The 13,253-nt window shown below is 37.0% G+C and overlaps 3 protein-coding genes across 4 annotated transcripts in view; all 3 read left to right on the plus strand.

Moving 5' to 3' along the window:
• Nucleotides 1–887, plus strand: part of LOC127868879 (extracellular serine/threonine protein kinase FAM20C-like) — a 24,743-nt gene extending 23,856 nt beyond the window's left edge. For both annotated transcript variants that reach the window (XM_052411019.1, XM_052411018.1), the window contains exon 10: nucleotides 1–887. This exon is cut by the window's left edge and continues 249 nt beyond it. In XM_052411019.1, coding sequence (XP_052266979.1) covers nucleotides 1–34 — 34 coding nt within the window. In that variant the 3' untranslated portion in view covers nucleotides 35–887.
• Nucleotides 888–3,364: 2,477 nt separating this feature from the next.
• On the plus strand, nucleotides 3,365–6,477 carry LOC127868881 (QRFP-like peptide receptor). The gene has a single exon (XM_052411020.1). The coding sequence runs from the start codon at nucleotides 3,475–3,477 to the stop codon at nucleotides 4,750–4,752; it is 1,278 nt and encodes a 425-aa protein (XP_052266980.1). The 5' UTR covers nucleotides 3,365–3,474; the 3' UTR covers nucleotides 4,753–6,477.
• Nucleotides 6,478–6,697: 220 nt separating this feature from the next.
• Nucleotides 6,698–8,989, plus strand: LOC127868882 (gastrin/cholecystokinin type B receptor-like). Its single transcript, XM_052411021.1, has one exon. It carries the CDS (start codon nucleotides 7,028–7,030, stop codon nucleotides 8,252–8,254), a length of 1,227 nt encoding a protein of 408 aa, XP_052266981.1. The 5' UTR covers nucleotides 6,698–7,027; the 3' UTR covers nucleotides 8,255–8,989.
• The last annotated feature ends 4,264 nt before the right edge of the window (nucleotides 8,990–13,253 follow it).

Raw genomic sequence — 13,253 nt, forward strand, 5'->3', positions numbered from 1 at the left:
TTATACTGACGTGATCGTCGACGACTTCTTCTAGAAAGTGCAATCGCATAATACATTAGAGCCACGATGTAGGAAAATATGGCTTAATGCATGTGCGAAGAGTGTCGTCCTATATGAGCCTGTGAAGTCCGTAAAGGCTGATCAGGGACGACATTTTCTGCTGATATGGTATTTGTCACGTAATGAATGTCTCTTCATATATAAAATACCTTTTAGGTGGAAAGTGTCGTCCCCGAAATCCTGTGGGACGAAACTTTAGGCAGATTCATTAATAACCTGTTTCACAGAGCATGACTCGTTTAATTTTGGCAATCATTAACGCATGTTTTAACGTTATCGGCAATGAAGAATCTTTGTGCTCGTCGTATAATTAACTTAACAAACTTCCTTTACGCATAACTAATGGAAAGCCCGTACGTAACTTTGAACACGTAATAAGTTATTACAACATGTCAAGTCATACCGCAGTAAATGTTGGGAAACTTACAGTAAACGTATGATTTGGAGAAGTTGTATGTTTTCTAAAAATGGCAAGTAAATAGATATCGGAATGCGAAAAGTTGACCAATTTGAACGTTATAAGTAACGTATTCATCGCTTCCGGTGATGTGATTGATTATGGGCTGATGGAGTCACGTTAAATCAATTACACCAAAACGTATGTCTCATTTACAAGTGACACGTGCAATAGTGTGCATGATTTTAATAGTTCGATTGGTATAATTTGTTGGTAGTGTGTTAATGTGTTTGTAACGGACAAAACAGGGTGGTTTGAAACCGAACTATCGCGGCTACATATCATATATTTATATTGATATAAATACCCGGTTAAACATATTTATTTCAAAATAAATGTTACCTCTCAATGCAATAAACATTAAATTAGACGTAAGTTCATTCTTTTGTTCTCATTCGAATTGCACGCAATTATACGCATACTTAAGTGCATCGTAATTAAACCACATTCGTATTTCCAATCGGTTATGAAACGTATTTATCTTTCAACTATCATCGCACAACCGTTCAAGATTATTTTTATATGAAATCAAAACATCTTCCAAATGAAACTTCGACATAGTTAAGCTTTTGTCTTTAAAAGTACAAATATATTATATAAAAATAATACCTTCTTATTAGCAAGGGTATTGTCAAATTTTATTAAATCTCCAATCGCATGTATTATGTACGAGTCTGTGTTTATGCGAAATTAAATGTGCGATAAGTGTACATTTAGAATGTAGAAAATGTAATTATCCACATGATACAAACTCTTTTTCTACCCCTTTATAAGAAGGTGGAACTTAATCATTTACTGTGCATTTTCTCGTAAATTTAATATGTCAATAAAATGAACCAACTTGTTTTGATGTGATTTTTATGTTTCAATTCAAACTTTATCTATTTTGGTCAATTTGTGTCGGCGTGGCTGTCTAAGCTCATTTTTGACCTAGATTTCTTGTGATAATCTATACAGCGGCAATAGCTGCAGCGGAAACATTAAACTCATAGAACTATGTACTAGTATTAAAGGTAATTCTAATTTCATAATCTAGCTGTTTGTATTCATTTATATAGGAATATTAGGTATAGTATCATCAATTTTTCCAGAAGATATTTTTTATTTAAGTATTAAATTGTAAAAAAATGTTTTTTAACTATATTCTGCCAGTAAAATATAAAGTAAAATAAGTCGCGTAATACCTCAAACTTTTAATCCATTTATGCCTAGCGTCTAGAAAAAAGGCCTTGGCAAACAGCGAAGACCCAGATGAGACGCCGCATGATGCGGCGTCTCATCTGGGTCTGTGCTGTTTGTCCTAAGGAATTTCTGTAAGAAATATTCTAAATATAGAAATACATATACTAGACATCCCAAATTTTGGAAATAAATTGATCCAATTTAGAAGGATGGGAGAGTCCACTAGGCATAAATGGGTTAATCATGTAACTAGCATACCAAGCTACAAAGCGTACCGTAACAATTTCCAATAATAATAACACGTATTTTTAATTGTATATAACCGATCGTGGGGCCCGAGAAAGCACGTTATCGAACACATTGGTCATTGCGTACTTTATACAGTTCATATCATCTTACTTAATTTACATGCCGAGTATCTTTCTTAGTGATTTTGCCTTTTTATTGTCCATACTTAAAGCACCTTATTTATTTACAAGAGTTTAGTACATAATAGAAAAAAAGGAAATATACATGTTTTTATTTCTTTTTTCTGTTACTTTGAACTATGGATCAAAAGTAATCACAATTTAAATAATAATAGCTCTTTGAAAACGGTGCTCAATTCATGTGCGTTGTAGTAGTAGTAGTAGTAGTAGTAGTAGTAGTAGTAGTAGTAGTAGTAGTAGTAGTAGTAGTAGTAGTAGTAGTAGTAGTAGTAGCAGCAGCAGCAGCAGTAGTAGTAGTATTGATATACTTATTATTAATGAAGATTCAGATAAAACACATGTAAATCATTAAACAGAGAAAACGTATGAATGGTAAAACTACTTTTAATCAAACTGGCCATTGTCTTAAAAAAGTTTTTGATTAAAAAATGTTCATAAAGGATGTATAAGGCTAGGTTACAGAATGTCTTGATATGAGACTCAAAAAATGACCCGTCACGAATAGATCAGCATTCAAAAGATATTTAAAATATTGCGAAAAAATATGTTAATTGTATGTTTTCAGTTCATTTTCAGATAATAATGAAAAACAAAACAGATTAAAAGCAACCTTACGATACTTAGATATCAAAAAGGCAAGAACGTGAAAGATAAAAATTGGTCTTACCGAGTGTATTCCAAAAAAACGCAGAAAAATAGTATGGATGAGACCAACAACCATGTTTAGAAAACAAACACGAACATATAAAATAAATATGTCTTTAAATATGGTCAGCGGTACAAAATAATGTATTTAAAATATTTAATATATCAAATGACTGACATCATCAGGTCGATTTATTCTTGACGTCATTCAATAACCTATTATGCAAGCATTAAATGTATTCCAATAACGTCAATCACAAATGCCATCGCCTTATCGTGAACAGACTGAGGCTGCCAGATAACCCTTTCGCAAACACTGACAGACGGACCGGAAACGATTCTTGGATTCCTTATACGGCTCTATTTACAATGTTTTCGAAGGCCGATTCTGTGAACTAACATTAAACATCGAGTTGTTGAAACCTTGTTTTCTTAATTTTAGCATTCTTGAAGAATGTTTACTGTGCTATTTAAATGTTTCTAACGTAAAGACATTATTAGGTTTCGGATGAAAAATGTAACGTTTCTGTTTGTTGTTGTCTTAGCATTAGATGCGCTGAAAGACTCCAATAGATTTCCAATTCAGAAAAGTCGCAGATTTATTCAGAGCGTTCATTTTAACGCTTGTACTTTGCAGTGCTAGTTTAAGAAACGTTTCGTGTGGATTTTACTTTAAAAGTCTCAAAACGTATGTAATATAAAATGGCTGAAAGTTTTGGATTTCATAACACCACAGCATCCCACTGTGACCTCGCAAACAATACCAACATAACGTCAAGTGGAAATGCTTCTTACGGGTTTGGCGGTTATCATCCGTCAGTGCTTTGCAAGTACGCGTTTTGCGAGAACAGAGTCGAGATGAACATATTTTCAATCTGCAAGGAGATCTATTACGAGACGTGGCGGCTGGTTGACTCAGAGCGGCAGCTGTCTCTTGCAGTTCCAGCCTTAAGCAAAGTTATACTCTCCGTTCTACAAGTCGCTATTTTTATAATGTCTCTCTGTGGAAATTCACTGGTCGTTCTAACGTTTATATTCAACAAACACATGCGTTCCGTTACAAATGTTTTCATCCTGTCTCTTGCGGCTAGTGACCTCACAGTAACGTGCACGTGTATCCCTCTCAACATCTGCGGTTTGTTGCGTAACGTCTGGAGCTTTGGACAGTTCGGGTGCAAGATGATGCCTTGTATCACGCAGTTCTGTGTTACCTGCAGCACGTTGACGCTGTGCTGCATTGCGTTTGACAGATATTACGCGATCGTGTATCCTCTGAAATTAAAAGTCTGGCAGACGACACAGCGAGCGACAGTTCTACAAGTGGTTGTTTGGGTGACGTCTGCACTTACGTCAATTCCGTACGCGTTTTTCTACGAAACCACGGAATTGTCTTCCTGCGCGGAATTCGGAGCGGAAACCAAGGTTGTCTGCAAAGCGGAGAATCTTAGATACTTCCGGGAAGTCATGGACTCGTGGGTCTCACTTCCGGTACTTTTCATCGGCCCCTTTATATTCATAACAATTCTTTACACGATCATCTGTTACAAGCTCTGGATGCAGCGACCCATCGGGGCGTCAAGGAAAACGTTCGACGGCCGTCTTAAGTTGAAGCAGAAAGCAATCAAAATGTTGGTCGTCGTCGTCGTTATTTTCGCAACGTGCTGGAGTCCGTTGTTGTTGTTTAATGCGATCGCGGAACGCAGTCTCATGAAAGCGAACCAATTGAACATGGGCGTCAGACGCTACCTGCAGTGTCTCGCCATAAGCAGCACGTGCTGGAACCCGCTCGTGTACGCGTTCATGAACGAGAAATTCCGGCGCGCGTTCCAGACGCTTATCACGTGCCGCAAGGGTCGTGTGCATCCGCTACCTGCACGGAGGAACACGGCATGTCTGTCCATTGAGAGCCGTAAGACAACTTCGCAGTTAGAAGCAGTACTTCCGGTAGGGACGGAGGAAATCTCAGAAACCAAGGCGTGAAAGTACTGTCTGAGTATAATGGGAAACACCATTGACTTAAAAATATCTCATGTACCGGGTATATTTCAAAACAGGTTGTTACTTTTATTTAAGTGATGAATTACGATATGCTTGTATATATTATTATGTGTAAGCTTTTACAAAGCATTTTCCGTGGAATAATTCACTTTAGAGCTTTAACATGAACTCCCGATGAAAAAATGCTGGTTTTTGAGTTGATAAATAATTTAAGATATTTCTTTAATAAACAGTATGTCATTTTCGTTAAATCTGTACTGATATAATGTTATTTTACACTTTCACGCAAATATGTTTTATATCCGTGAGCTTTATATGAAAAAAACTGCTGTAAAATTGTAAGAAAGATGAAGCTTATATATTGAGATATTCCAACATGTTTAAATTACCAAATACGATTTCAACCATTTAAAAAAAAACATGATCAAGAAACGTTTTGATAAAAGTCGACATATTTTTTCCAGAACAAAATCTTAATCTTAATTAAGTGTGTTTTATTATAAAAACGATGTTTAAAAAAATGTCTTGTTAAAATTTGTGTTAATGCTCTATATTAAAATGATTTTCTTTATTTTTAAATCAAAAAATAATATTGTATGAAGCACACATGATCTAAATCTTCTTTTTGAAAAATGTATTTAGTTGTCAGTGTAGGTTTATTGAAACGCTAAAAAATATTATTGTTTTCTTGATCCAATATCTTAACTTCAATTTGCCGGTATTAAATTCTTTACCGTAGTAAATGAATCGACTTTCTATTCAGGAAAGTGGTTTGTTAAAAGATCGCTAGGTATGCAAGAATTCTCAATCATTTAGTTGATGAACTTTGTGAGATAAATAATTCAATATTTCCATTCGATGCAAAATACCAGCAGATCGTGCTTAAATGTAATTGCTATAATTTTGTAACCTAATATATAACATTACGATAATAATCATGTAGACCTCCGTTTCAAATTGGTTGCTGGCTTAATATCTTCCAACGCATTTGCTTAACGTGGTAGAAACCACCTCCTTGCAAGTTTTAGCCTCGCGCTATGAAAACGAGGCTGAATGAATGTTTGTAAATTGTCGTCCGAGATAAGCCGTGCAGTCCGAAAAGGCTCCTCAGAGACGCCACATTTCGCCTAGACTGGATTTTCATTTAGAAAAAAAATCCTTCCAAACGAAAAAAAATCCATAAAAGAGAATGTGTCGTTCCTGATTAACCTGAGCGGAATGCACAGTCTAATCTAGGACGACAAGTTACGGACATGCATTAAGCCCCGTTTTTTCGGAGCGCGGCTGAACTTGGTCGTGGTTATCTACACAGAGTGTTGACCGAGTGGTTATCTACACAGAGTGTTGACCGAGTGGTTATCTACACAGAGTGTTGACCGACTGATACGAATGACGAGTCCCATCTGTTGAGGAAACTAGTTCACCAGCCGTTGCTGTAGTAATGGTGTTGGATCTCAAGTATTATTATGAGATCAAACAGACAATCGGACGGTCTTGAAAATGTAGGTTAATGCATAGGTGCGTCTTATCAAATACTGCGCGAACAAAGCTTGTTTGTAAACTCCCATATTGTTTATTTTGGACTTTGGTAGAATACTTGTTAATTGTCATACTTGTTTATTAAAATTAAAATGAGTTGATCTTTTGCCAATATTGAATAACACTGCTTTATTGCCCTTCGCTTTTAATGGGCGTGTTGACAAACATATGAACATATTGTATTTTAATAAATTAGTTAAAACGCCGCACAAACTTGAATTGTTTAATTGATTTTTTAGATTAAACAGTACCAATGGTCACATGTTCATCTTAAAAATTGTATAAAACAGAATGTGCAAATTATTTTAATTGATTGATTGAGAATGTATTCATGATTGTAATCCCGTTTAGGCGAAACGGAGATAATATAACAGTGGTTGTGATAATGGAGTAGTTGAAATTGAATCGCAATCCTGGATGACGATGACATGTCGGCACGCAAGACTGATAAGCAAAGATACGGGGCGAACCAACATATGGCACTTCGAGGAAGGCAGCAGAACGTCGTCATTCGGAACTCATTTTGTACAGAAACACGAAAGGGTAAGCACATAATTTAAGAAAAGCAATCAACGCTATAGAAAGAGCGATTTGATTAAGTATATTGGACTATTTTACAAAAATACTTTCTTACGATTCCGTGGTGGTTTGCCATTGTTTTGGTTAGTTTATTGGAGGTTAAAAATCATTCACAATCTTAAATCTTTACTGATACTCAATGCCAGCAGTGACGAAGGGAAAGATCACGACGAAAGAGGGGATGTCTATTTCGAGCAACGATACGTACGAGGGCTTCATGCAGGTGTTGTGTGAGACCATCATCAGGTGTAGCCACACCAACCCCGAGGACGAGTGTGCCCGGTTGTTCCCCGAACTATACGCCCGCACTCAGCACGAGCGCCAGCAACAGAGCACATTGGTAATTGAATCCCGCGTCGTCTTGGTGATCCTCTACACCATCATCACCGCCATGTCTCTTGTGGGGAACTCACTGGTCATTGTGACCTTCGCCTTCGACAAACACATGCGCTCTGTCACCAATGTTTATATTCTCTCACTCGCCGTGGCTGATTTGATGGTCACGCTGACCTGTGTGCCGTTTAACATTGGCTCCGTCTTTACGTCTCACTGGGTTTTTGGAGGGTTCGCGTGCAAGCTGGTGCCTTTCTTCATGACGTTTTCCGTCGCTTGCAGCTCATTGACGCTCTGCTCCATTGCCATGGATCGATACATCGCGATCGTCCATCCGCATAAACTGAAATGCCTTCAGAACCCGACGCCGGCTGGCATATTCCTCGTGCTTATCTGGGTGGTGTCGCTGGTGTGCAGTGTGCCGAACGCCGTGTTTTACACGCTTGTGATGGTCGACTGTAAAAAGACACCAGAGGGCGACGATATGTTTCAGTGCGTCTGGCCGGAAAACGAGTACAAGGTTCCGTTGGAGCTGTGGATGACATTAGTGGTTCTCTTTATCGTCCCTCTGGTCATCATGTCCACCACGTACGGTCTGATCGGGTACCAACTGTGGTTCCGGAAGTCCGTCGGCAGCCGCCGGAATTCTCTCCGGAACGCCGACATGAAAAAAAGCGTCATCAAGATGCTGTTGATCGTCATGCTGGCGTTTATCGTCTGCTGGAGCCCCATCATGGTGTTGAACTCCGTGGAGAAGCTCGCCACCACTACCCGGCACATGGAGACTCTAAAACTCTACTTCCAGAGCCTCAGCATGGCCAGCTGCTGTATCAACCCCGTCATCTACACGTTCATGAACAGGAAGTTCCGGGAGAAGTTCGTCAGTTACTTGTTTTGTTGGCGGAAGAACAAGGTTGGCATTGCGATCATTTCCAAAGAGACCCGGATGCTCGCGAGCGAGAACAAGGCTGATGGTGGCGCTGCTATGCCGCCTCGCAAGAGCTTGGGTAATATTGTCCCTAGGAGGATCTGAACCTTTGTGTGACATTCAAAAGCATTTAAATGGTATAAATCTTCACCCAAATGCCATGTTATGTAGTTGAAACTTTTGTTTATATAACGCAGATATTCTTATTGTTCTTTTTTGTTGACTGTAGATAACACTTTCATTAATTTTATTCCTTGATTTAGTATCTATATATTTATTTATTTCTGTTTCGATTTTCAGTGAAATAAACTTGTTACATCAAACACGATGAAAATCGTAAATAAAAAAAAGGTATTACTTTAAATACGGAAAAATCCTGACTATTGGTCCACTTTAAGGAATTTCGATTGAAGGAATGTTGCTTAGTGGTTACTAGTTACTTCCCTTTATATGCAAACGGCGGGTGAACAACATCATGGCTGCATTACACGTTTCAAAAATAGTCAAATTAATTGTCTTTACAAAAGCATAAACATGATTTTTGCGAATGATCGAGATTGTTTTTACGTGATGGTGAAAATTTAGTTTTACGTTTACGGGGACTAACAATTCGATACTTTCGATATAAACTTTAACTTACTGTGAAATATGTAAAGCTCTTTCACTGCTTTATTTGCTGTAAACATTCGTTATGACCTTTCAGATGTGTATTTATCCCAGCATTTAATTACGATGCAAGATTTCGGCGTTGTTTACTGCGCATACAATGGTAAAGTCTTATTTACTGAAACCGTCATGACACTTTACAACGTGCCTTGAAAATAAAGTTAATTTTACCTTTGAATGGACGAATTTTTAAATTGTGCGAAAGCTTGTCCGAATCGTATGTATTCGGACTTAATAACGCTCGCATCTTTTTGCTAGAACCATATTTTACCCCATTTACATATGGTATGCTTAAATATCCCCGTGCATTTGTCCAGTGGCTTCTTTTTCGTTGAAAAAACGACGCAATAACACCGAATGTCAGCTTTCTTGTTCTGTCGCGTATTTCGCATTAAATGTAAATCGCGACGCTAGTTTGGGTTAAGCGTATTCGGCACAAGTTTGCCGCCCATGTCATTTAAAGCGATTGTTCACAATTACGAACATATTTAATTGTGACAACGTGATTTGAGGAGTGGTTTGAACGCTTGTTTACATAGAACGCATGTGTTGAACGCACAATTAAGGAATGCCATGGCCGTCTCGATACCATTCCAAGTCATGTAACTATTTGTGAAGTATAATAATTAGATTCACTCCCTCTATATATGGAGTAGAAGATTGGTTCAAACATCAGAACTTTACTTCCACATGACATAACATTAAACGGAATCCTCGTTGTAAAGGACCAATTAACCTTTATTTGAGTCGGTCTCTGTGAAAACTTGGCTTAAAGGGATCTTTTCACGCTTTGGTAAATTGACAAAATTGAAAAAAGTTGTTTCAGATTCGCAAATTTTCGTTTTAGTTATGATATTTGTGAGGAAACAGTAATACTGAACATTTACCATGGTCTAATATAGCCATTATATGCATCTTTTGACGATTTTAAAACCTAAAAATTATAAAGCGTTGCAACGCGAAACGATTGAATAATTTGGAGAGTTCTGTTTTTGTCGTTAAATTTTGTGAATCTACGAAGATTGCTTATATAAGGTATAAAATACGTCGAGTAAGCATACTCGGCGGAATAGCTCAGTTGGCTAAAGCGTTTTTACTTCAGGACTCAGGCAGGACTCCAGGGGTCACTGGTTCGAAACCTGGTCAGGGCAATGTTCTTTTCCTTTTTTTTAATTTTATTCTTGATTTTTTACTGGAGCTTTTACGATCCAATGTTTACATTTATCGATATAAAGCATTTAATGAATAAGTTAAAAAATGCCAAAATCTGTGAAAAGGCACCTTTAATGTCATTCGGTACCCCTCGCAGATTATCAGTACCTATCCGATGTTTGACGGAAAGGGCCGATAATGTGCGATTGGGCTAAATGCATGCACGGTAAGTATTTCCCATATAAGCCTGTCTGGAACGACACTTTTCGTATAAACTGGATTGTGTTAAAAACAAACGTCCTTTGAACCAAAAAAATACAGAAAATGTCGTCCGTACACAGGCTAATCTAAAACGACACATAAAGCAAACGCATTAAGGCCGTTTTTCCCAGAGAGTGATTAATATCAATTCTTTCCTCTGTATGTGTGAAGTTTCTTAGCGTATGTAGTAAGACCAGCAGAATCATCATCGGTAGCAAGACCACGGCATCTTAATCAGCATTATTACAATCAGCAGAATTGATATCATCAGCAGTTATTTAATCAGTAGCAGTAGGGTAATAGCCAGCAGCATCGCAATCGTTAATCATCAGCAACATTAGAATATCGCCAGCAGTTGTACAATAAGCATCAACATAGTCTTTATCATAAATGAAAAAAATCAGCAACATCACTGTGACTATCATCATTGCCACCACCTACATTAAGTATGGACTTCACATTGAATAGATCATGTGTCCAAACGTATAATAACGACCCGGGCGAAAATGTTCTACTAATGTTTCAACATATAAACGACGACATTGACATTTATATATTCACGATTTCTAACACATTAGTGCTGTGAACATCTAATATTTGAATCTACTGGTGTTAGCTAACGTTCATAGGCAACTAACTTACATACAAATAATGTGTACTTATGTGTTCATGATTTTCTTATCATCGTTTATGTAAGCATATGTTGTTTCGTTAATTTAGCCAGGATTTATATTTGAATGAGACTTCATTTAAAATCAGACATTGCCATAACATGCGACTGCACAAGTTGAGGCTGGAATACTCCTATATGACATGCGTCGTGCGATATTTGGTCTTATGCCATAAACGGCCAGCGTAGATCCGGACCAGCTTGCGCAATTGCACACTCCGGCCAGGAGCTACGCTGTCCGCTAAACGGTCACGCAAGGTTTCATTGTCTCAGTATCGGACATTATAGTTCCTGATCAGACTGCGCTGGCTCGGCTAGAGCTACTCTTGCCGCATATGATGTAAGACGCATTTCCGACATAATATTTATTACGCGGGTCATATATATGTGGTTTTTACACTGCGGCGCGTATTCTTCCCATAAACAAACGTATGGCGTACAAGGTTCTAATTTTGTGAATTCTTCCCGAGGAAGACTTTGAAACTTTTTGGCCGCGTAAAATGTCTATACCTACAATATTTGTATTCTTACTGTGATTTTCTTAGAAAAAATTCTATCTTTTTGATTCAGTCTATTGGGATTGTTTCCCATGTTTTAACAGCAAATCAAAACCATATAACAAATCAAAGGACAAATGCAGACACCTTGGTATTTAGGCGTTATTGATGACTATGTGCAAAAAATATTTATAAAAAATCGGTTGTAAACTTCATAATAATGATTGAAATACATATTGTATAGCGTTTTATTTATATGTATATATGTGTGAACAACCAGATACACAGACATACAAACAGACATACATATTCCCATTGGAGACTTCGGCGTGTGCGCCTAGCTACGATGCAGAACGAAGCAGACATACTATAAAGTCCCCATCCCCCCAAAAAGATGGTTCATTCACAGTTATATACCCCACCCTAACACCGCAACACATCTCCATATATATACGTTATATAATAATCGATGTGTGCCTTTTCAATATATTCTTTGTAAACAGGGGCGTTATGAAAAAGTGTACATAACCACACTATAACGCCGTCACAATTAAAAATACCTTGAAAATTACCTAGTCCAAACCATTTGCAATCCAACTACATTACAACAATTAAAGTGAACATATATTTCCGGTTTATTTGATTGCAACTATTATGTGGTTTTCGGTCAGTCGCTCTTTCGCTGGTCTATTGATATCATCGCACACAATTCGCGGAAATTAACGACATATGTGTTGTCTGACTGCGATGATAATAATACCGAGTTTTGGAAGACCATTGGTAGGGTTGGCGATTCTCAATCAAGGTCAAAGACTTTACTTCAAAAGTGAAACTAACAGATGGGTCTGTATCTACAGATATAGAGCAAGTTTTGTCTAAATGGAAGCAAGATTTTAGTCAATTATTTGTATCTGAAGGTTCTATACCTAGTGTCAGTAATTCAGCAACTACTACAGTTGATTTTAAGCAAGATAGATGTCTAATTCTAAATAGAAGTATTACTATTGAAGAAGAAAGAAAAGCTACTTTTAAGGCTAAGAAAGGAAAAGCGTGTGGTATTGACAATATAGCCGTTGAGAGTTTACAAAATGATTTTTCTGTGTCATTTTTACAAGTTTTATATAACGTATGTTTTAATGCTGGTATTATTCCATCAGAATGAAACAAAATGATTATTTATCCTATTCCTACAAATAATACGTCATATCCAAGGGATCCTTTATCTTATCGAGGTATTGCACTTTCTTGCACAATGTATAAATTATATTGTTCGATTTGGAATGACAGATTACCCAATTGGTTTGAAAATGAAAATATTATAATTGATGAACAAAATGGTTTTCGTAAAAAGAGAAGCACAATTGATCAGGTTTCAACACTTACTAATATTATTGAGAAACGAAAGAAGTTAAAGTTATCAACATTTTCTGTTTTTATTGATTTCAAAAAGGCGTATGATTTTAAAGATAGAAACATTTTATGGACTAAACTATCTCAGCCAGATATTGGTAAAGGAGGAAAGATTTTAGATGCTTTAAAGTCTCTATATAGTAATGTTACATCATGTGTCAGAGTAAATGGTTTATGCAAAGATTGGTTTAATGTTGAGTGTGGCTTGAGGCAGGGGTGCTCGTTATCTCCCCTTTTATTCAATCTGTACATACATGATTTAGCTGTACGTTTAAAGACCTAGAAACAGGTGTTCAATTGATAGTAGTAAAATATGTATTTTATTTTATGCAGATGATATTGTTCTATTAGCAGAAAATGAAGAAGATTTACAATTCATGCCTGATAATTAATATCAATGGTGTACTGAGATTCATATGAATGTTAACCCTGAAAAGAGTAATATTAT

The sequence above is a fragment of the Dreissena polymorpha genome, chromosome 2 (assembly GCF_020536995.1).
Source record: "Dreissena polymorpha isolate Duluth1 chromosome 2, UMN_Dpol_1.0, whole genome shotgun sequence".
NCBI classification, from domain to species: Eukaryota; Metazoa; Mollusca; class Bivalvia; order Myida; family Dreissenidae; genus Dreissena; species Dreissena polymorpha.